Source organism: Oncorhynchus kisutch, linkage group LG27 (assembly GCF_002021735.2).
Source record: "Oncorhynchus kisutch isolate 150728-3 linkage group LG27, Okis_V2, whole genome shotgun sequence".
NCBI lineage: Eukaryota > Metazoa > Chordata > Actinopteri > Salmoniformes > Salmonidae > Oncorhynchus > Oncorhynchus kisutch.
The window spans coordinates 8,402,840-8,424,377 of NC_034200.2; the positions used below are offsets into that span (position 1 = coordinate 8,402,840).

The 21,538-nt window shown below is 43.2% G+C and overlaps 1 protein-coding gene across 9 annotated transcripts; it reads left to right on the plus strand.

The window, feature by feature from the left end:
* The first annotated feature begins 443 nt into the window (after window positions 1-443).
* LOC109872320 (dual specificity mitogen-activated protein kinase kinase 2) lies at window positions 444-21,249 on the plus strand. 9 transcript variants are annotated; one of them, XM_031807109.1, is made up of 16 exons: window positions 512-542; window positions 631-868; window positions 1,373-1,465; window positions 1,758-1,853; window positions 8,469-8,549; window positions 8,650-8,860; window positions 9,896-9,952; window positions 10,130-10,219; window positions 10,401-10,478; window positions 10,603-10,654; window positions 10,765-10,889; window positions 10,971-11,184; window positions 11,265-11,317; window positions 11,463-11,524; window positions 16,886-16,931; window positions 17,050-21,249. In XM_031807109.1, the coding sequence occupies exons 4-16, from the start codon at window positions 1,825-1,827 to the stop codon at window positions 17,158-17,160; spliced, it is 1,209 nt and encodes a 402-aa protein (XP_031662969.1). In that variant the 5' UTR covers window positions 512-542; window positions 631-868; window positions 1,373-1,465; window positions 1,758-1,824; the 3' UTR covers window positions 17,161-21,249. The 9 variants fall into 9 exon arrangements, with proteins under 9 accessions (XP_020319102.1, XP_020319106.1, XP_031662972.1 ...); XM_031807110.1 differs by lacking the exon at window positions 8,469-8,549 and having other exon boundaries at window positions 509-542; XM_020463513.2 differs by lacking the exons at window positions 631-868; window positions 1,373-1,465 and having other exon boundaries at window positions 444-542.
* The last annotated feature ends 289 nt before the right edge of the window (window positions 21,250-21,538 follow it).

Sequence of the window (21,538 nt, forward strand, 5' to 3'; positions counted from 1 at the left end):
CACATTTTGTTGTGTTACAGCCTGAATTCGGAATGTATTACGTTTCTCACCCATCTACCCACAATACCCCATAATGACAAAGTGAAAACATGTTTATAGAAATTTTTGCAAATATATTGAAAATTAAATTCAGAAATATTTCATTTACATATAAAAAGCAACACTTCATGGCACAACATCTTTCCCCATGTGACCTACTTGTGTGTATGTACTGACTTGTATGTAACTGATAGATGCACACACACACCTCATGTTAATGTATGTAAATTGTAGTTTTTTTGTCTGTAAGGTCTTTTTCGTTATGAGTCAGACCCCAGTAAGACTCAAATCAAAAACCTTTGCTATGACACTCCAAATTGAGCTTTGGTGCATCCATTTCCTTTTGATTATCCTTGAGATGTCGTTACAACTTGATTGGAGTCCACCTGTGGCCAATTAAATTGTTTGGACATGATTCAGAAAGAAACACACCTGTCTTTATAAGGTCCCACAGTTGACAGTGCATGTCAGAGAGGAAACTAGACCATGAAGTCTGAGGAACTGTAAGTAGATTTCTGAGATAGAATTGTTATGAGGGATGTATCTGGGTGAGGATGTAAAACAATTTCTAGTGTTGAATGTTCCCAACAGCACAGTGGTCCCCATCATTGGAAAATTTAACAAATGTGGAACTACCCAGACGCTGCCTATAGTTTGCTGTCCAACCCAAACTGAGCAACTGGGCAAGAAGGACCTTGGTCAGGGAGGTGACCAAGAACCCAATGACCACTCGGACAGAACTACGAAGTTTCTTGGCTGAGATGGGTGAACCTGCGAAAAGGACATCTCCGCACATCACCAGTCTGCTTTATGGGAGAGTGGCCAGATGGTAGCTATTCCTGAGCAAAATGCACATGGCTGCATGCCTGGAGTTTGCAAAAAAGGCATGTTAAAGACTGAGTGTAAGGAAAAATATTCTGTGGTCTGAAGAGACAAATTAAACTCTTTGGCCTGAATACATAGTGCTATGTCTGGAGAAACCCAGGCACAGCTCATCACCCATCTAACATCATCCCTACTTTGAAGCATGGTTGTGGGATGCTTTTCAGAGGAACTGGGAGACTGGTAAGGATGGCGGGAACAAAGAATGAAGCCTAATACAAGCAAATCTGTGACAACCTGTTTCAGACTGCAAACTACCTTAGCCTGGGGTGATTTATTTTCCAACAGAGCAATGACTCCAAGCATGCAGCCAAAGCAATGCTGGAATGGCTTCAGAACAAGAATGTGAAAGTTCTTGAGTGGCCCAGTCAAAGTCCAGACTTGAATCCCATTGTAATTCTGTGGAAAGACTTGAAGATTGCTGTTCACTGTAGCTCATCTAATTTAACAGATTGAGACTGCAATGAAGAATGGGAGAAATACAGATGTGCAAAGCTGATAGCCATACCTAAGACACAACTCAAAGCTGTAATCACTGCCAAAGGTGCTTATACAAAGTATTGAGTCATTGGTGTGAATACTTTGTAAATTAGAATTCTGTATTTCGTTGTCAATAAATTTCTAATCTTTTCACTTATGTTATTGTGTGTAGAAATTGTTTATTTAATCAATTTTGAAATAAGGCACACAATGTGGAATAAGTCAAGGGTTATGAATACTTTTTGAAGGCACTAATAATTCATATTTCCTGTTGCTGCAGGATTATTTTCCTATAGCAAATTGGCTCAAATGTAAGATCCTACATCTGTAATCCAACTTCATCTTTCTGTTTTCAGGAGTTTACACCACAATCCTGCTGTACTTTGACCAAATTTGCTGACAAAGGACTGCCACGCCACCTTCATGTTTAAGTGCGCACATCACAAGCCAAGGTGAGTCCAAAAAATGTATTGTATGCTACTACATAAATAGTCATACTTAGCTACAGTATACATAAGTCTGTAAACTGTTAGTAGTCTATGTGCCGCACCCTAATAATTTTGTGTATTCACTTAATTTTGCTTAACGTCACTGTTTTGACTTGGTGGCGTTACCTATAACTTGTTTTTGAGAAATGTCATCTAATATTGTAAGCGCTTTCACTTATTTATCCTACGGTTCTGACCTGGTGTACAGGGAAAGTACTTTAAGAGCAGCCCATGTTTTGCTGACTGAACTGTTTCGCTACCAGACAAGGCTCCGCTGGTAGCCAGGTGTCGTGGTTGTAGGGATTCACTCCATTGTACTGGAAAGAGGCCCTAACAGTTTGTGGGTACCGCTTGTCGCTGTTATAGTGCAATTTTACGCGTTGTATTATTGCTGGCATGCATCTGAAAATTGAGTTTGCCCCACCAAGATTTACATGCTAAAATTGCCACTGGTTATATTTGTGCGTCTGACTTTCTCCATTCACGATTCATTCAAGATTATCCGTAATCATGGTAGCATGCACATTCTTTAGAAACATTCTTATTGACATTGACTCAACGGATACATTTACCATTTGATTAATATTGGGCATAAAATCTGAAATACAACCAAAACAAACAGCAAATGCATCCAACATGTGTAGTCGCAAGCTTGATGTAGTCATTGCCTGCTATGCATAGGAGACCAAATATTTTACTTTTTAATACTTTAATACATGTGATTATGTCCCAATACTTTTGCTCCCCTAAAATGTACGAAGTGTTGTAATTTCTAAACGGTTGACCTGACATGGTGAATTAAAGCTGAGTCTGCACAGTCATAGTTTGGATTATATAGCAAAAGGAAGTGCTTCACTGTCCCAATAATTATGGAGGGCACTGTACACGGCAACTACATTTGTAAGCATGTGACTAAATAAAAATAAGCATGGGTAAGCAACACCTGGGCAGAGGAACACTGCCGCTGTCATTTTAGTTGTACCTCCAATCAAATCTTATTTGTCACATTTTTATTTACCACAAAGCCCATTGAGACCCAGTCTCTTTTTTTTTAGGTAGACTTGGCCAAGAAGGCAGCAACATTCAATACAGTACAGAATTGAAACAGTCAACTTGATCCAGCCTATTTAAAAAAATATATAATTTTTTAAAAAGCATTTACAAAGTCTCCCATCAATATTTTAAATTCTGTTGCATTAACATATCTAGGATGAAGCATGGATTGTAGACTATTCCATGTCTCTGGTGCACAAGAGAAGGCAGTCTTTCCTAATACTGTGAATGTCCTGGGGACTTTAAGTATCAACCACCCAGCAGACTGGGAACTGCTGGTGGTGGAGACCAGACTAGAGGGTGTTTAACCAAAAGGGCTTTGTAGATAAACTCATAATGTAGCTTTCTGTGCATATAAATTGAGGTCCAACCCACCATTTGGTGCACTGTAAACAGGTGTAGATTAACAGTGACACATTTACTTACAGGTCCTCTTCTAACAAAGTTAAATATAAAGATTTTAAAAATCAAATGGCGACACATGGTTATATACCGGGAGTAATGAGTGGAGGGATAAAGTAATTGAGGTAGCTATGTACGTATGGGTGAAGTGACTAGGCAACAGGATAGATGCTAGGTAGTAGCGTGTTTATGGGTGTACTGTATGAGTGTCGAGTCAGTGCTAAAATGGGTCAATGCAAGTAGCTATTTTGCAGTCTTATGGCTTGCGGTAGAAGCAGTTCAGGGTCCTGTTGGTTCCAGATTTGCTGTACCGCTTGCCATGCGGTAGGAGAGAACCGTATGGCTTGGGTAGTTGGAGTCCTTCATTTTTGGGGCCTTCCTCTGACACTGCCTGGTCCTGGATGGCAGGGAGCTCAGTTCCAGTGATGTACAGGGCCGTACTCACTACCCTCTGTAGTGTCTTGCTGCCTGGTGCCTTGTAGTTGCCGTACCAGGCAGTGACGCAGCCAGTCAAGATGGTATCAATGGTGCAGCTGGAAATATAGTCAACACATTGGCACGGTTATAAATATAAATCCGGTGACTGTGCTGTCCACTCCATTATAGACGAATAAAAGCGGACTTCTTCTTCCCTAAATAATTCTTGCATAGTTTGGCGCTGTGCTTTGGCTCATTGTCCTGTTGTAGGGGGAAATTGGCTCCAATTAAGCGACATCTATAGGGTATGGCGGTAACCTTCCTCCTAGATCCCTTTTACCCTGTACAACTCTCCCACTTTACCACCACCAAAGCACCCCCAGACCATCACATTGCCGCCACCATGCTTGACAGATGGCGTCAAGCACTCGTTTTTTCTGCGTTTCACAAATGTTTACTTTTTTTGCCAGTCTTCCTCTGTCCAGTGTCTGTCTTGCCGATCTTAATCTTTTTTTTATATATATATACTGCTCAAAGAAATAAAGTGAACACTTAAACACAATATAACTCCAAGTCAATCACACTTCTGTGAAATCAAACTGTCCACTGAGGAAGCAACACTGATTGACAATAAATTTAACATGCTGTTGTGCAATTGGAATAGACAACATGTGGAAATTATAGGCAATTACAAAGACACTCTCAATAAAGGAGTGGTTCTGCAGGTGGTGACCACAGACCACTTCTCAGTTCCTATGCTTCCTGGCTGACGTTTTGGTCACTTTTGAATGCTGGCGGTGCTTTCACTCTAGTGGTAGCATGAGACGGAGTCTACAACCCACACAAGTGGCTCAGGTAGTGCAGCTCATCCAGGATGGCACATCAATGCAAGCTGTGGCAAGGTTTGCTGTGTCTGTCATGTGACTCCATGTGCTCGCCAGAGGTAGCCTGACTGCCATTAGGTACCGAGATGAGATCCTCAGACCCCTTGTGAGACTATGCTGGCCCTGTGTTCCTCCTAATGCAAGACAATGCTAGACCTCATGTGGCTGGAGTGTCAGCAGTTCCTGCAAGAGGAAGGCATTGATGCTTTGGACTGGTCCGCCCGTTCCCCAGACCTGAATCCAATTGAGCACATATGGGACATCATGTCTCGCTCCATCCACCAATGCCACGTTGCACCACAGACTGTCCAGGAGTTGGCGGATGCTTTAGTCCAGGTCTGGGAGGAGATCCCTCAGGAGACCATCCGCCACCTCATCAGGAGCATGCCCAGGCGTTGTAGGGAGGTCATACAGGCACGTGGAGGCCACACACACTACTGAGCCTCATTTTGACATGTTTTAAGGACATTACATCAAAGTTGGATGAGCCTGTAGTGTGGTTTTTCACTTTAATTGAGGGTGACTCCAAATCCAGACCTCCATGGGTTGCTAAATTTGATTTCCTTTTTTTTTTTTTTTTGTCAGCACATTCAACTATGTAAAGAAAGTATTTAATAAGAATATTTCATTAATTCAGATCTAGGATGTGTTTTAGTGTTCCCTTTATTTTTTTGGCCAGTCTGAGATGGCTTTATCTTTGCAACTCTGCCTAGAAGGCCAGCATTCCGGAGTCGCCTGTTGACGATGAGACTGGTGTTTTGCGGGTACTACTTAATGAACTTGCCAATTGAGGACTTGGTGTCTGTTTCTCAAACTAGACATACTAATGTACTTGTTATGCTCAGTTGTGCACCGGGGCCTCCCATTCCTATCCTGGCTAGAACCAGTTGGTGATCTCTGAAGGGAGTAGTACAGTGTTGAATGAGATTCAATTTCTTGCATGGAATAGCATCATTTCTCAGAACAAGCATAGACTGTTTTCAGAAATTCCTTTTTGTTTCTGGCCATTTTGAGCCTGTAATCAAACCCATAAATTTCAATGCTCCAGATACTCAACTAGTCTAAAGAAGGCCAGTTTTATTGCGTCAACAGTTTTCAGCTATGCTAACATAATTGCAAAAGGGCTTTCTAATACTCAATTAGCCTTTTTTTAAATGATAAACTTGGATTAGCTAACACAATGTGCCATTTGAACACAGACTCATATCTGCAACCATCAATCCTATGTAGATATGCCATAAAGGTGGTGTTTCCAGCTCCAGTAGTCATTTACAACATTAACAATGTCTACACTGTATTTCTGATCAATTTGATATTAATTGTCGGATGTGTTTATTTATGCTTTAAAAAACAATGACATTTCTAAGTGACCCCAAACTTTTGAATGGTAGTGTAGGTGTTCATTTTGTCCAGGTGGGAAAGGGCAGTGTTGAGTGTAATTGAGATTGTTGGGGCCGTATGTGAATTGGTGTTGCTGTGAGCCATGAATCGCCTTTCAAAGCACTTCATGGCTACAGACTACAGAACCCACAAACAATGGCATAAGTGGATGACAATAAAATTACAGAAGCCTCTTATCCACTTAAGACCTTAATGAGCTCGCTAGGAAGGATGTAGTCAACTGTATAGCACTTTTGAAATGTACAGCGACAGAATTAGGAATATGGGCAATTCTTAGTGTTCTCCCTGTACACCATATGATAAATGAGGCATATAAGCAGACAATGAAAGCTCTTACAATGGTCAATGACTACGTTTCTCTAAAACTGGTAATAGGCTACATGTGCACCAAGTCAGAACAGGACTGGAAAATAAACAATTATTAGGGTGAGGCACATGGGCTACTAACACAACATACACTTAGTATTACTTTCCTTGCTACAGTATACATGCCTCCCTGGCATATTAGGTTGTTGGACTCTCCTTGTTGTGCGGTGGTCCTTTGTGGGCAAACTTTGTCATTAGTCTGGCTTTGTCTGGATTTATGGTGCTTTCAAGACAGCTGGGAACTGTGGGGGGGTAAGTGATCTTCAGTTTGTAGCTCTAGAAATAGGCCCGTGCTCATTACTTACAATTCTGAGTTCAATGACCGTTCAAAACATATTTCCCCAGTCAGAGCTTTTAAAAAAATAAAAAAATCCCCCCAGTTGTCTTGAACTCAAGTCAGATTTCCCAGCTCTGAGAACAGTTTTGACCACGGCAGAAATCATGCTGGATTGACAGCATGGCCAATGTTATTCATTTTAATCTTGGAAAAGAACCTTAAACTGATAATTGGGACCACACTCTCCACTGAATAGCAAGCTAGTCATTGCTTTGCAATGCTTGTAGTTAAACACTGATTTCTTTTTAAACCACTCATTGTTGAATATGCGATTACCAAATTGCATAATTGTTTTAGCTGAGCACCAACATGTTATCTAATTTAATCCTCATAAGAGAAAATAAAAGATTTGTCAGTAGGCTGTCTACTTGATTCATGACTGTTAGCTAAGACTTTGACATGATCAATCAAAGCTACTGTAGATATTTTCTGTGGCCAATGACATTGAGCCTTGGATGGGCACCTTTTAATGTAACTCTATGGCAGCACCCAAGGGGCTTGAATTTGAGTTCTACTCTTAGATTTGGCAGTGATGTAGTGTCCCCATGAGTGAGAACTGAGCCAATCACGGTGCAACTACAGAACATTACCAACCCCTACTGTTTTCCTCTGGCTGCCCCACAACAAAGCATTGAGCTAGGCTGAAACGCCTTCATTTTGGCGCTGCCTTCCTGTTTGTATGGAGGCTTTATTAAGTCATATTTTTTTTACCTTGTTTGTGACACTGCCTCACCTGCCCTGAATGACGGGTCGCCACTGAACAGCAAGGCACCCATCCCATGGTTTGTGTTATGTGGCCGATAAACCATGGTGAACAGCTGTATCCAGATACTGTTATATCATACGTAAGAGTAGCCCTGGTACAATATATTGGCCATATACCATAACCCATTGTGCCTTTTAAGGGCGAATTATTTTCTCTTGCAACATATTCAATCTTTTGTCAGAGTTTGCATGAAGTGTTTGTAACCGAATTTTGCTTCTAACGTCATTACATAATCCTTAATTGGCGCGATAATGTTAAGTAGAAAGTGTTTATTGTATAAATGTAGTAACTGCTACTTTTTAGACCTTTTTTGAGCAGGTTAAGTGATTGTAGTTTTAATAGGACCTAGCCAAATTTAGCCACGCCCCCATTCGGTGTACCGAAAACCCGGCAGGAACGGCTTCATTTATTAGTTCCTACGTTAGGCTTAGACTGTTTTGGCGAGGACCACAGTGAGTGTTGGCTATTTATTAGCTAACGTTAGCTAAAGGAATTTGGTATGAAAATGTGACTGTGGTCCCCAAAAAATTTAAGCTTGTGTTGCTAGCTAACGTTTGTCTTGGTTCTTTTTACCCCCGATTTGGAGAATTATTTACAATTTAGCTAACGTTACTTGTCTTAATAGTTATTGCTTTGTTACCATAATGTTAGCTTGCTAGCCAGTTGCTTGCTAGCGAGTGCCTGTATGCCAACAATTAGCTAATTTATCCAGTCATTTTAAAGTTAACAAATTAGCTTGGTGAATTAGACCAGATAAGACAGCTTAGCTAGCTAACCACCTTGTCACCTGTTTTGATTTGATAGATGCACAGGCTAGTTTGATAGCTAGGCAGTCAGGTGGCTTTTTGGATTGTTTGATCATCAGATGGCAATTTGGGATCAATAAGCTTTACGCTGTTTAGGAGAAGCTTTATTTAGCTATCAAATTATTCTCAAACATGGCCCCCCAAAAGAAGACCAGTGCCCCTAAACATCACTCCCACTGGTGGTGAGGGAGGATTGTCCACCTCTACGACCATCACTGCTGCCTCAGAGTAAGTGTAATTGCTTAGCCAGCTGGCTACTGTTCAACAGATGCACTTCAAGTCCCCCTCTACTTTCGAAGTCTTAACCGTGAGCTAATTCATCCTCCAGGGCTAACCTGAAGGCCCTACAGAAGAAGCTGGAAGAGTTGGATCTAGATGCGCAGCAGAAGAAGCACTTGGAGGCTTTCCTTACCCAGAAAGTCAAAGTGGGTGAGCTGAAAGACGATGACTTCCACCGCATCTGTGAGCTGGGTGCTGGCAACGGAGGTGTGGTCAACAAGGTGTGCCACAAACCCTCAGGCCTGGTCATGGCCAGAAAAGTGAGTGGTGTGAATGCCGTTGCCAGTATGTGCTGTGGGAATGACAAAAGAACCTGGGGAGCTTTGTTCACATTGCCCTAAAAAAATGTTACTGAACTGTGGAATTCAAGTGACCAAGACCACCTCTTGAGATGGTGTCAGTTTTGGTTTGTTTCAGGGGCACTTTTGAGTGTTCTGAGTTCCTTTGGCATGTACTCACTGCACACACAAAATTAGCAACCCACTGAGTTCACAATTGTCTGAATGGGACCAAGTGTGACATCCTTCCAGATCTAAGAATGTTATCAGATTGAGGGGAAGTCCACTTGGACAACCAGTGGTTTAGATGGCATAACTCTGTTACCGTGGAGTTGCACCTGAGACTGATTTTTCAGTTTAAAATGTATGCCAAACAATTGATTTCAAAGTTTAACAAACCATACAACTCTATGCACAAGGACTACTAACAAATGTACTGAACTGTACAGATGCAAAGTTTGGTAATGGAATTACTGTAAAAGCTACCTCCGTTTTAACCATTGGCAGTAATTCTGTTACCAAATTGCATGTGTACAGCTTGCCCAGTACATGTTATAGTTGTCCTTGTGCATAATGTTCTATGGTTTTGTTCAACTGAAAGAATGATTTGTTTGGAAAAAAGTGAATGAGTCTCCATAGAAATTGCCTATCATATTGCTTACACCTGTCTGATCCTTATGTATTTAGAAGAGTAGGGGTTGGTTATTTTATTTCAGACTGGACATCTGTCATGCTAGTGTAACCAGTGCGAAATGGCTGGCTAGTTGGTGTTTCATGCTCGCTCAGACTTTGAAGTAGTTTTCCTTGCTCAGCAAGTGCTGCGGCTTATGTGGAGCAATGGGTAATGATGCTTGGGTGACTGGTTCAAGCCCAGGTTGGGCCAAGGAGAGGGACTGAAGCAACACTGTTACAATAAAACAATTAGATGGCCATTTTGATTCAAAACCAGCATTGGCTACTAGTCATGAGACACAGCTGTTTAGATTTTGTATTGTATTCAACCCTCCCTCTCCTTAGCTGATCCATCTGGAGATCAAGCCAGCCATCAGAAACCAGATCATCAGAGAGCTACAGGTGACGCTTTTGTTGTGATTTAACTTCAAATATACAAAAATGTAGCACTCAACAATGTTAAAGGTTTAATTCACTGTTAGGGATATATCAATAATTTAGTCAAATCTGAGCTAAATAAGGCTATTCCCCTGTTTGTTACCCCCCCCCCCCCTCCCCCACCTGCTCTGTCTGTCTCAGTTGCTACATGAGTGTAACTCGCCCTACATAGTTAGTTTCTACGGGGCCTTCTACAGCGACGGAGAAATCAGCATCTGCATGGAACACATGGTGAGGGAGGGGGAGAGAAGGGGGGAGGGGGTGTGTGAGTGCCTTTCAAGAGCAAGGGAAATATTTTGCGGGAGTAGGGGGAGATGGTGAAGTTGCAAATGTAATGCAGGTACTCAGCCTTGCCCTACTGCTGCCGTATGGCAGTGCGGTGGTTGTGAGTGGCTCTCCTCTCTCCCTACAGGATGGGGGCTCCCTGGACCAGGTGCTGAAGGAGGCCAAGAGGATCCCTGAGGAGATCCTAGGGAAAGTCAGCATTGCTGTCAGTACCAGCAAACCAGCTACATAGCCTAAAGATGGTGCCAGTCAGATGGCTAGCTTTCCATTGCCTTTTACATTTTATTTATATATTTTTGAGACTTACCCCAAACGTTTTGTCGTCACAGGTTCTCAGAGGGTTGGCCTATCTACGAGAAAAACACCACATCATGCACAGAGGTACACGTTGATTTGTTTTGCAGTTTGATTTACATACTACTGTATAGTTGTCGTTAGCTCTGTCTTGTATGTAGTTTCCTACACTCACTGACATCCCATCCGTCCCCCAGATGTGAAGCCCTCTAATATCCTGGTGAACTCTTGTGGGGAGATCAAGCTGTGTGACTTTGGTGTGAGTGGACAGCTCATAGACTCCATGGCCAACTCCTTCGTGGGAACACGCTCCTACATGTCGGTGTGTACACCTCCTCTCTCTGTACACCTCTCTCTGTACATGTAAGCCTCTGTAATCCATTTATCTGTCTCTAACCAACAGCCGGAGCGATTGCAGGGCACCCACTACTCTGTTCAGTCTGACGTGTGGAGTATGGGCCTGTCTCTGGTGGAGCTGTCTATCGGCCGGTACCCCATACCCCCTCCTGACGCCAAGGAGTTGGAGACCATCTTCGGACGGCTCATCATGGATGGGTCCGATGGAGACATGCACAGCAGCACCTTACCCAGAACCCCCGGGGGCAGACCTGCCAGCAGTGAGAACAGCGTTTCTCCTCCAGATGGTTAGAATGAACTTATTTGTACAATTGATCTCTAATGTTTCACTGTCTTGCAGGCGATGGGCCTGTGATGGCCATCTTTGAGCTGCTGAACTACATTGTCAACAAGGTGAGCATTGCTGAGGAGACCACCCCCTCATGGCCATAGAATACAAATTATTGTAATAGACTGTTTAGTACTAAGATATGACCGACTCTATATCCAAGGCATAGTGTATAGATGGGCTGTTTTTAGTCTGTTAATCTTGTTCCAGCCTCCCCCTGAACTGCCCCATGGAGTTTTCACTTCTGATTTCCATGACTTTGTGACTAGATGGTGAGTCTCCCTCAGTCTGAATGATTTAAAGAATACAATGTCTTGATTTATTGAATTGCATTTATTTGGGTAAAAACGTATACAACAAGAGATGAAATCAATTCCCAGAGGATGGCGCTTAACCCTTTACACGAGGGAATTGGCCTATATGGATGGGGCTAAATTGAAATGTTTGTTACAGAAATATGAAATTTTTATTTTTTATTTCACCATTATTTAACCAGGTAGGCTAGTTGAGAACAAGTTCTCATTTGCAACTGCGAGCTGGCCAAGAAAGCATAGCAGTGTGAGCATACCACAAAGAGTTACACATGGAGTAAACAATTAACAAGTCAATAACACAGTAGAAAACAAAGGGGGGGTCTATATACAATGTGTGCAAAAGGCATGAGGAGGTAGGCAAATAATTACAATTTTGCAGATTAACACTGGAGTGATAAATGATCAGATGGTCATGTACAGGTAGAGATATTGGCGTGCAGAAGAGCAGAAAAGTAAATAAATAAAAACAGTATGGGGATGAGGTAGGTGAAAAGGGTGGGCTATTTACCAATAGACTATGTACAGGTGCAGCGATCGGTTAGCTGCTCAGATAGCTGATGTTTGAAGTTGGTGAGGGAGATAAAAGTCTCCAAGTTCAGCGATTTTTGCAATTCGTTCCAGTCACAGGCAGCAGAGTACTGGAACGAAAGGCGGCCAAATGAGGTGTTGGCTTTAGGGATGATCAGTAAGATACACCTGCTGGAGCGCGTGCTACGGATGGGTGTTGCCATCGTGACCAGTGAGCTGAGATAAGGCGGAGCTTTACCTAGCATAGACTTGTAGATGACCTGGAGCCAGTGGGTCTGGCGACGAATATGTAGCGAGGGCCAGCCGACTAGAGCATACAAGTCGCAGTGGTGGGTGGTATAAGGTGCTTTAGTGACAAAACGGATGGCACTGTGATAGACTGCATCCAGTTTGCTGAGTAGAGTGTTGGAAGCCATTTTGTAGATGACATCGTCGAAGTCGAGGATCGGTAGGATAGTCAGTTTTACTAGGGTAAGCTTGGCGGCTTGAGTGAAGGAGGCTTTGTTGCGGAATAGAAAGCCGACTCTTGATTTGATTTTCGATTGGAGATGTTTGATATGAGTCTGGAAGGAGAGTTTGCAGTCTAGCCAGACACCTAGGTACTTATAGACGTCCACATATTCTAGGTCGGAACCATCCAGGGTGGTGATGCTAGTCGGGCATGCAGGTGCAGGCAGCGACCGGTTGAAAAGCATGCATTTGGTTTTACTAGCGTTTAAGAGCAGTTGGAGGCCACGGAAGGAGTGTTGTATGGCATTGAAGCTTGTTTGGAGGTTAGATAGCACAGTGTCCAAAGACTGGCCGAAAGTATATAGAATGGTGTCGTCTGCGTAGAGGTGGATCAGGGAATCGCCCGCAGCAAGAGCAACATCATTGATATACACAGAGAAAAGAGTCGGCCCGAGAATTGAACCCTGTGGCACCCCCATAGAGACTGCCAGAGGACCGGACAGCATGCCATCCGATTTGACACACTGAACTCTGTCTGCAAAGTAATTGGTGAACCAGGCAAGGCAGTCATCCGAAAAACCGAGGCTACTGAGTCTGCCGATAAGAATATGGTGATTGACAGAGTCGAAAGCCTTGGCAAGGTCGATGAAGACGGCTGCACAGTACTGTCTTTTATCGATGGCGGTTATGATATCGTTTAGTACCTTGAGTGTGGCTGAGGTGCACCCATGACCGGCTCGGAAACCAGATTGCACAGCGGAGAAGGTACGGTGGGATTCGAGATGGTCAGTGACCTGTTTGTTGACTTGGCTTTCGAAGACCTTAGATAGGCAGGGCAGGATGGATATAGGTCTGTAACAGTTTGGGTCCAGGGTGTCTCCCCCTTTGAAGAGGGGGATGACTGCGGCAGCTTTCCAATCCTTGGGGATCTCAGACGAGATGAAAGAGGTTGAACAGGCTGGTAATAGGGGTTGCGACAATGGTGGCAGTTTCAGAAATAGAGGGTCCAGATTGTCAAGCCCAGCTGATTTGTACGGGTCCAGGTTTTGCAGCTCTTTCAGAACATCTGCTATCTGGATTTGGGTAAAGGAGAACCTGGAGAGGCTTGGGCGAGGAGCTGCGGGGGGGGCGGAGCTGTTGGCCGAGGTTGAAGTAGCCAGGCGGAAGGCATGGCCAGCCGTTGAGAAATGCTTATTGAAGTTTTCGATAATCATGGATTTATCAGTGGTGACCGTGTTACCTAGCCTCAGTGCCGTGGGCAGCTGGGAGGAGGTGCTCTTGTTCTCCATGGACTTCAGTGTCTTCACTTTTTGGAGTTGGAGCTACAGGATGCAAACTTCTGGTCGTTTGACTGCGGCTCCGTAGCGGATACAGGCAATGAGGCAGTGATCGCTGAGATCCTGTTTGAACTCAGAGGAGGTGTATTTGGAGGGCCAGTTGGTCAGGATGATGTCTATGAGGGTGCCCTTGTTTACAGAGTTAGGGTTGTACCTGGTGGGTTCCTTGATGATTTGTGTGAGATTGAGGGCATCTAGCTTAGATTGTAGGACTGGCGGGGTGTTAAGCATATCCTAGTTTAGGTCACCTAACAGAACAAACTCTGAAGCTAGATGGGGGGCGATCAATTCACAAATGGTGTCCAGGGCACAGCTGGGAGCTGAGGGGGGTCGGTAGCAGGCGGCAACCGTGAGAGACTTATTTCTGGAGAGTAATTTTCAAAATTAGTAGTTCGAACTGTTTGGGTATGGACCTGGAAAGTATGACATTACTTTGCAGGCTATCTCTGCAGTAAACTGCAACTCCTCCCCCTTTGGCAGTTCTATCTTGACGGAAGATGTTATAGTTGGGTATGGAAATCTCTGAATTTTTGGTGGCCTTCCTGAGCCAGGATTCGGACACAGCAAGGACATCAGGGTTAGCAGAGTGTGCTAAAGCAGTGAGTAAGACAAACTTAGGGAGGAGGCTTCTGATGTTGACATGCATGAAACCAAGGCTTTTTCGATCACAGAAGTCAACAAATGAGGGTGCCTGGGGACATGCAGGGCCTGGGTTTACCTCCACATCACCCGCGGAACAGAGGAGTAGTATGAGGGTGCGGCTAAAGGCTATCAAAACTGGTCGCCTAGAGCGTTGGGGACAGAGAATAAGAGGAGCAGGTTTCTGGGCATGGTAGAATATATTCAGGGAATAATGCGCAGACAGGGGTATGGTGGGGTGCGGGTACAGCGGAGGTAAGCCCAGGCACTGGGTGATGATGAGAGAGGTTGTATCTCTGGACATGCTGGTAGTAATGGGTGAGGTCACCGCATGTGTGGGAGGTGGGACAAAGGAGTTATCAGGGGTATGAAGAGTGGAACTAGGGGCTCCATTGTGAACTAAAACAATGATAACTAACCTGAACAACAGTATACAAGGCATATTGACATTTGAGAGAGACATACAGCGAGGCATACAGTAATCACAGGTGTTGAATTGGGAAAGCTAGCTAAAACAGTAGGTGAGACAACAGCTAATCAGCTAGCACAACAACAGCAGGTAAAATGGCGTAGACTAGGCAACGGGGCCAACAGATAAAACAAACAAGCAGAATGGAGTACCGTGATTAATGGACAGTCCAGCGTGCATCAGCTATGTAGCCAAGAGATCAGTGTCCAGGGGGCAGCGGTGGATGGGGAAGGGAAGCTGGACTGGCGAGTGTTATCCAGGTTAAAAAAACGAACAATGACTAAATAGCTTGTAGCTAGTTAGCTGGTTAGCTTCTGGAGGTTCTTGAGTGTGTTCTAAAAATAAATAAAAAATAATAGCGATTCCGTATCACATTGGGTGAGGCAGGTTTCCGGAAGGTATAAACAAATTAAAAGTCAAAAGAGATAGTAAATATGGGTCCGGTGGGCGTTTGGGACGCGGCGATTCAGGCGGTTAGCAGGCCTGTGCTAACAGTTTGTAGGCCCGGGCTAGACAAGGTAGCAGTTAGCGGACCGGAGCTGGACAAGCTAGCAGTTAGCAGGCCGAATTAGCAAGCAGGGAGATAGCGAGGGCTAGAGAGTTAGCCTTTGGGGGACGTCGCGATGGGGTGAGTCTGTTTATTCCTCTTCATGCGGTGACATCGATAGACCGGTCGTGGGCCCGGGTATTGTAGCTCAGGAGTATGCTACGGTGGTAGCGCAGGCCGGGCTAGCTTCAAGCTAAGTGGGTGGAAACGCTAGCCAGGGGTAATCATCCGGGGTTGCGATTTAGCTAGATAGCTAGTTGTGAAGATCCAGCGTATTTGGAAGCTTAGGTTTAGCAAAATGTTTTTAAAGGGATAGCTATGTAAAAAACGGAAAATAAACGAAATATACAGGGACACGACACGACAGGACGACTTACTGCTACGCCATCTTGCATAAGCATGGTAGCAATTAAAAGGGAACAGTGGAGAGTATCGGACCGTTATTAGATAAGTTGCGGACACAAAGTTTCACCTGACAAGACTGAGTCCAAACAATACACTTTGATTTTGCATTTGACCTTTTATTGTACTTTTTGGCAGATTTGCTGATAACAGTCAAATACTCTGGATACATTCAGTAATATAAGAATATGTGGAGTAGATGCAACATGTATGAACTAGATATATTTTGCAAGGGTTTGAAAGAGGACTTACTGGTGTTCAAGTGGCCACAAACCTCAAGTGTGCGCAGCCAAGTTATAATACAGTTTTAGGCTTTCGCAAGGCAATTCAGAGGCACCAATGGTAATTTTGGTGCGCTTAACAGTCATGCGTGCGTGATCCGCAACGAGTTCTCTACAACTAACAGGCTCATTCTGTTCAGAGCCAACCTGGTTAATGACACATCTTACCACTGTATCAAAGATGGTCACTAAATGTTGATACTGTGTATGACATAAGTTTGATACAGGAATAAATGGGAAGTGCACATTTGGACTTAGGGGTGTTTGGCCTGCTTGCATGACATCAAAGATGGTAATCCTCAATGTCTCATCTTTCAAAATAGTCTTAATTTACAGCATTTCCCTCACTCGGACAACAAAGCATTGTTGAAAAGTTGCCCAATTAGTGGGAGGGATAGGGGTGACTCCTTGTTGCGTGCGGTGCTCAAGTTCATAAAGGCTGTCAGCCAAACTCCTACAGCACTGAAGTGCAGAGCCTGAGCTCTGCATGTTCCTGTACAGCCACCTTTCCAATTTTAGGTGCACATTAGGGCCCAAATCTGCAATTTTCAACCGGTGTATATGGGTACGAGTAATGTCAAACACTTGTTTCCAAAGTGGTCCTCATTAGAAGTCATTAGATCTAACTGCTTTGTTAGATCTGACTATGATTTTCTTGTGCTTCAGTCTCATGAAGAACCCAAAAGACCGGGCTGACCTGAAGATGCTGATGGTGAGTTTTGTGCTTATCAACTGCCTGACTTATAATAACCTGGGAAATTGGACAGATTTTATTGACATGCTGATTCTATGGATGTAGTCTTGTACTGAGCCATGTATCTCTGTTTCAGAACCATGCATTTATCAAGCGCTCTGAGGTAGAGGAGGTGGACTTTGCTTGCTGGCTCTGTAAAACCATGGGGCTGAACCAACCCAGCACTCCCACATGCACTGCAGACTAGACACACATTCAGTGGCCTGTGGACGCAAGCAGCCTCCACAACCACATGTATAGAAACACACTTTCCTTGTCAGCCACCTTTCCCCTCAAGTGGTCCTGGTATGAACTGGCCCTAGTCAGTCACTCTCCTGTCAGAAACAAGCCCACAGTTTCAACCGTAATCAACATTGCTTCAATGGTGTGGTTAGGGCAACCCCTCACACTGTCAGATTCCCCTATCAGACCGTCAAAGCGGTCTGGCTGTTGTAGTCTGCAGTATCAACAGTGTGGCATCGGGGAGCTTCATTACCCTGGATGAGCAGACCTAAGGTGTAAAATGGGCCTGGTCAGAGGTAAAGGCTTTAGATAAACCCATGCGGTGAACTCTTAACTCAAAATCTACACAGTTGGCACCAAGTTTTGACATGTATCTACAGTGCCTTCAGAAAATATTCACATCCCTGAATTTAAAATGGAGTAAATTGAGATTTTGTCACTTGTCACACAATACCCCATAATGTCAGTGGAATTGTTTCTCAATATATTAAATGAAAAGCTGAAATGTCTTGACTCAAGTATCACACCCTTTTTTTTTTTTTTTTTTCAAAAAAAAAAAAATGGCAAGCCTAAAGTTCAGGGGTGAATGTGCTTAATAAGTTGCATGGACTCACTACTATACTCTTTAACATGATTTTTACAATTATCTGGAAGGTCCCTCAGTTGAGCAGTGAATTTCAACCAGAAAGACCAGGGAGGTTTTCCTATGGTTCGTAAAGGACACCTATTGGTAGATGGGTAAAAATGAAAGCTGACATTTTAAATAACCCTGAGCATGGTGCAGTTAATTTTACGCTTTGGATGGGATATCAATACATCCAGTCTCTTCAAAGATACAGGCGCCCTTCCTAAATCAGTTGCTGGAGAGGAATTTCACCATGAGGCCAATTGTATTTTTAAAAATGACGATCAAAGAACTGAGATTAACATAAATGAGAGAGAAGCCTCTACAGAATTAAATATTCTAAACATGCATCCTATTATCAGTGATGCACTAAAGTAATATTGCCAAAGTGGCAAAGAATGTACTTATTGTTGAGTACAAAGTGTTATGTTTGGGGGAAACCACATCACGGAGTGCCACTCCATATTTTCAAGCATGGTGGTGGCTGTATCTATAGGATGCTTGTGGTCGTCAAGGCCTTATTTAAAAAGATATATATATTTAGGCTAAAAAGAAACGGAATATATCTAAGCACATACAAATCCTAAAGGAAACCCTGGTCTGCTTTCAAACAGACATTGGAAGACAAATTCACCTTTCAGCAGGACGGTAACCTGAAACACGGCAAAATCTACACGGGCTACATACCAAGATGACATTGACTGTTCCTGGGTGTCCTAGTTTTGACTTGGACTTGACTCGGCTTAACTCTATGGCAAGACTTAAATGGCTCTCGTGGTGATTAACCCACTTTTTTATTTAATAATGGGAAAGTATTGGACAATCCAGGTGGCAAAGCTCTTAGACTTACCCAGAAAGACTCAGTTGTAAATGCTGCCAAAGGTGACTAACACGTATTGACTCGGTTGACTACTCAACAACGAAATGCATTTCTTCCACTTTGACATCAGTGTTTTGTGTAGATCAATGACAAATCTATTTTAATCCCACTAACTGGAAAAAGTGAAGGTGTGGGTACTTCCTGAAGGCACTATTTTGCATTGCTGTAACACCAGAACCCTTTGAACAGAGGTTACGCAGAAATATATATATATATATATATATGCCTTGTTTTAGAAATAAAGAAATTGTGATACTTGACATCAAACTAAGCGAGACCTATTTCAGCTTCCTGAGTATGTAAACACAACTGCACTTCTATTTTCCCAAGATCATCTTATTTTGCTTTTCAATTACATCTATCAATCACTCTGTACAAGCAATAACCCAAATATGGGCCAGGCCATAGGTCTTGTTACAATCATGATTAGGAGTTATATGTATTGACATGTACATTGTATGTCTTCACATCTCTGTGTGCATATTCAGCAGAGGCTGGTGGGGGGAGCTATAGGAGTATCGGCTCATTGTAATGTCTGGAATGGAATAAATGGAACGGTAAACATATGGAAACCACATGTTTGACTCCGTTCCATTTAATTCCAGCCAATACAATGAGCCCGTCCTCCTAAAGCTCCTCCAACCAGCTTCCTCTGATATTCAGATATGTTAAGCTTATTTGCATACTGTACATCAGTTTTTAATTTTTCTCTTTCGGCAGATTGAGTGAGTAGTGTTTGTCAATGAGATGTGGGATGGCATCCTGTCCAATTCTTTCACATCAGTGAAGTTGAAGGAAATTCTACTAGAAGAGGATGCAGCCCTAGTGTCTGTGTCCTGGCCAGGCTCCCTCCATCCCTTTGGCTGTAGGAGAGATGCATGCCTGACCAGTGTTGGGAGATAAACACACCTTAACCAGAGTAATTTATATCTCCTAATACAGTGTTTCCCAAGTCCTGTCCTCAAGTACCCCCAACAGTACACATGTTTTGTTGTAGCCCCGGACAAACTCACCTGATTCAACTCATTGAGGGTTGTGGGTACTCTATGACTGGAGTTGGGAAACACTGTCGTAATATACACTTGAGTGTACAAAACATTAAGAACACCTTCCTAATATTGAGTTGCACCCCCTTTTGCCTTCACGACAGCCTCAATTCATTGTGGCATGGTCTCTACAAGGATGCTGGCCCATGTTTGAGTGGTGGATCATTCTTGATACACAAACTGAGTGTGAAAAACCCAGCAGCGTTGCAGTTAACACAAACCGGTGCATCTGACACTTATTACCATACCCCGTTCAAAGGCTCTCAAACCTTTTGTCATTACCATTCACACTCTGAATGCCACACAGACACTATCCATGTCTCAATTGTCTCAAGGTTTAAAAATCCTTCTTTAACCTGTCACCTCCCCTTCAAATCAATGAATTTGTATTTGTCACATGCGCTGAATACAACAATACAACCTTACCGTTGTAAGCCCTTAACCAACAATTCAGTTTTAAGAAAATGTTTACTAAATAAAGTTAATAAAATTTTAAAAAGTTATACAAAATAACAATGAGGCTATATACAGGGGGTACCGGTACCGAGTCCATGTGTGGGGGTACAGCTTCGTCGAAGTAATTTGTACATGTAGGTAGGGGTAAAGTGACTATGCATAGAAAATAAACAGTGAGTGGCAGCAGTTGTAAAAACAAAGGTGGGGTGTGTCAAATAATCCGGGTGGCCATTTGATCAATTGTTCAGCAGTCTTATGGCTTGGGAGTTGAAGCTGTTAAGGAGACTTTTGCACCTAGACTTGGTGCTCCGGTACCGCTTGCCGTGTGGTAGCAGAGAGCATAGTCTATGACTTGGATGACTGGATTCTTTGACAATTTTTGGGGCCTTCCTCTGACATCGATTAGTATATAGGTCCTGGAGGCAGGAACCCAGTGATGTACTGGGCTGTATGCACTACCCTCTATAGCGCCTTACAGTCAGTTGCCAAGCAGTTGCCATACCAGGCGGTGTTGCAAGCGGTCAGGATGCTCTCGATGGTGCAGCTGTAGAACTTTTTTAGGATCGCGGGACCTATGCCAAATCTTTTAAGTCTCCTGAGGGGGAAAAGGCGTTGTCGTGCTCTCTTCATTACTTTCTTGGTGAGTTTGGACCATGATGGTGTTCACATCACCAATAGACTAAGGTACTTGAAACGTCATCTACACGGATTAAAGTGGATTTAACAAGTGACATCAGTAAGGGATCATAGCTTTCACCTGGATTCACCTGGTCAGTCTGTCATGGAAAGAGCATGAGTTCTTCATGTTTTGTACACTTAGTGTATATAAAAGCATGTATACAGCAGGGCATGGAGCTGCCATAAAATAAGTGCGTTTCTGTGTCCTGGGGTGGTCGAGTGAAAGTTGGCCTTTCACTGATTTCTTTGCTTCTCTTTGTGTATTTCTTCTCAAAAATGGTTTAAAACGATGGATGTTTTGTACCATGTCAAAAACATCAAAAATGTTGTTTTCATGGCATAATTGTCAATAAATTATATGTATTGTCACAACGGAGCAGGGTCTCCTTATTTTCTATAAAACTATTGAAAGCAAATTCTAAAGGGATTTTCTTTCATGGCATGACATGAACTACCGGTATCCTGGGGTGTATTCACTAGGAATGAAACGGGGAGGGACCTACCTGAATCTGTAAAATAAACTCTTGTTTCGGTAGCAATATTTTTGCAACTGTTTGCTACATTGTGGTAAAACACTCATGATACCACTAGGGGGAAGTATAGCAATTCAGAGGCGCTCAGGGTAGAAGTTGCCCTCAAGCACAGATCTAGGACCAGC

What these genes read in the sequence shown, in the direction of transcription:
- LOC109872320 (XM_031807108.1), top strand. Translation starts at nt 6,630, where the DNA reads ATGGTGCTTTCAAGACAGCTGGGAACTGTGGGGGG. An exon ending in GCCTGGTCATGGCCAGAAAA is followed by an intron (nt 8,861 to 9,895) that starts GTGAGTGGTGTG and finishes CCCTCTCCTTAG; the next exon opens with CTGATCCATCTGGAGATCAA. An exon ending in CGGGGGCAGACCTGCCAGCA is followed by an intron (nt 11,185 to 11,264) that starts GTGAGAACAGCG and finishes ACTGTCTTGCAG; the next exon opens with GCGATGGGCCTGTGATGGCC.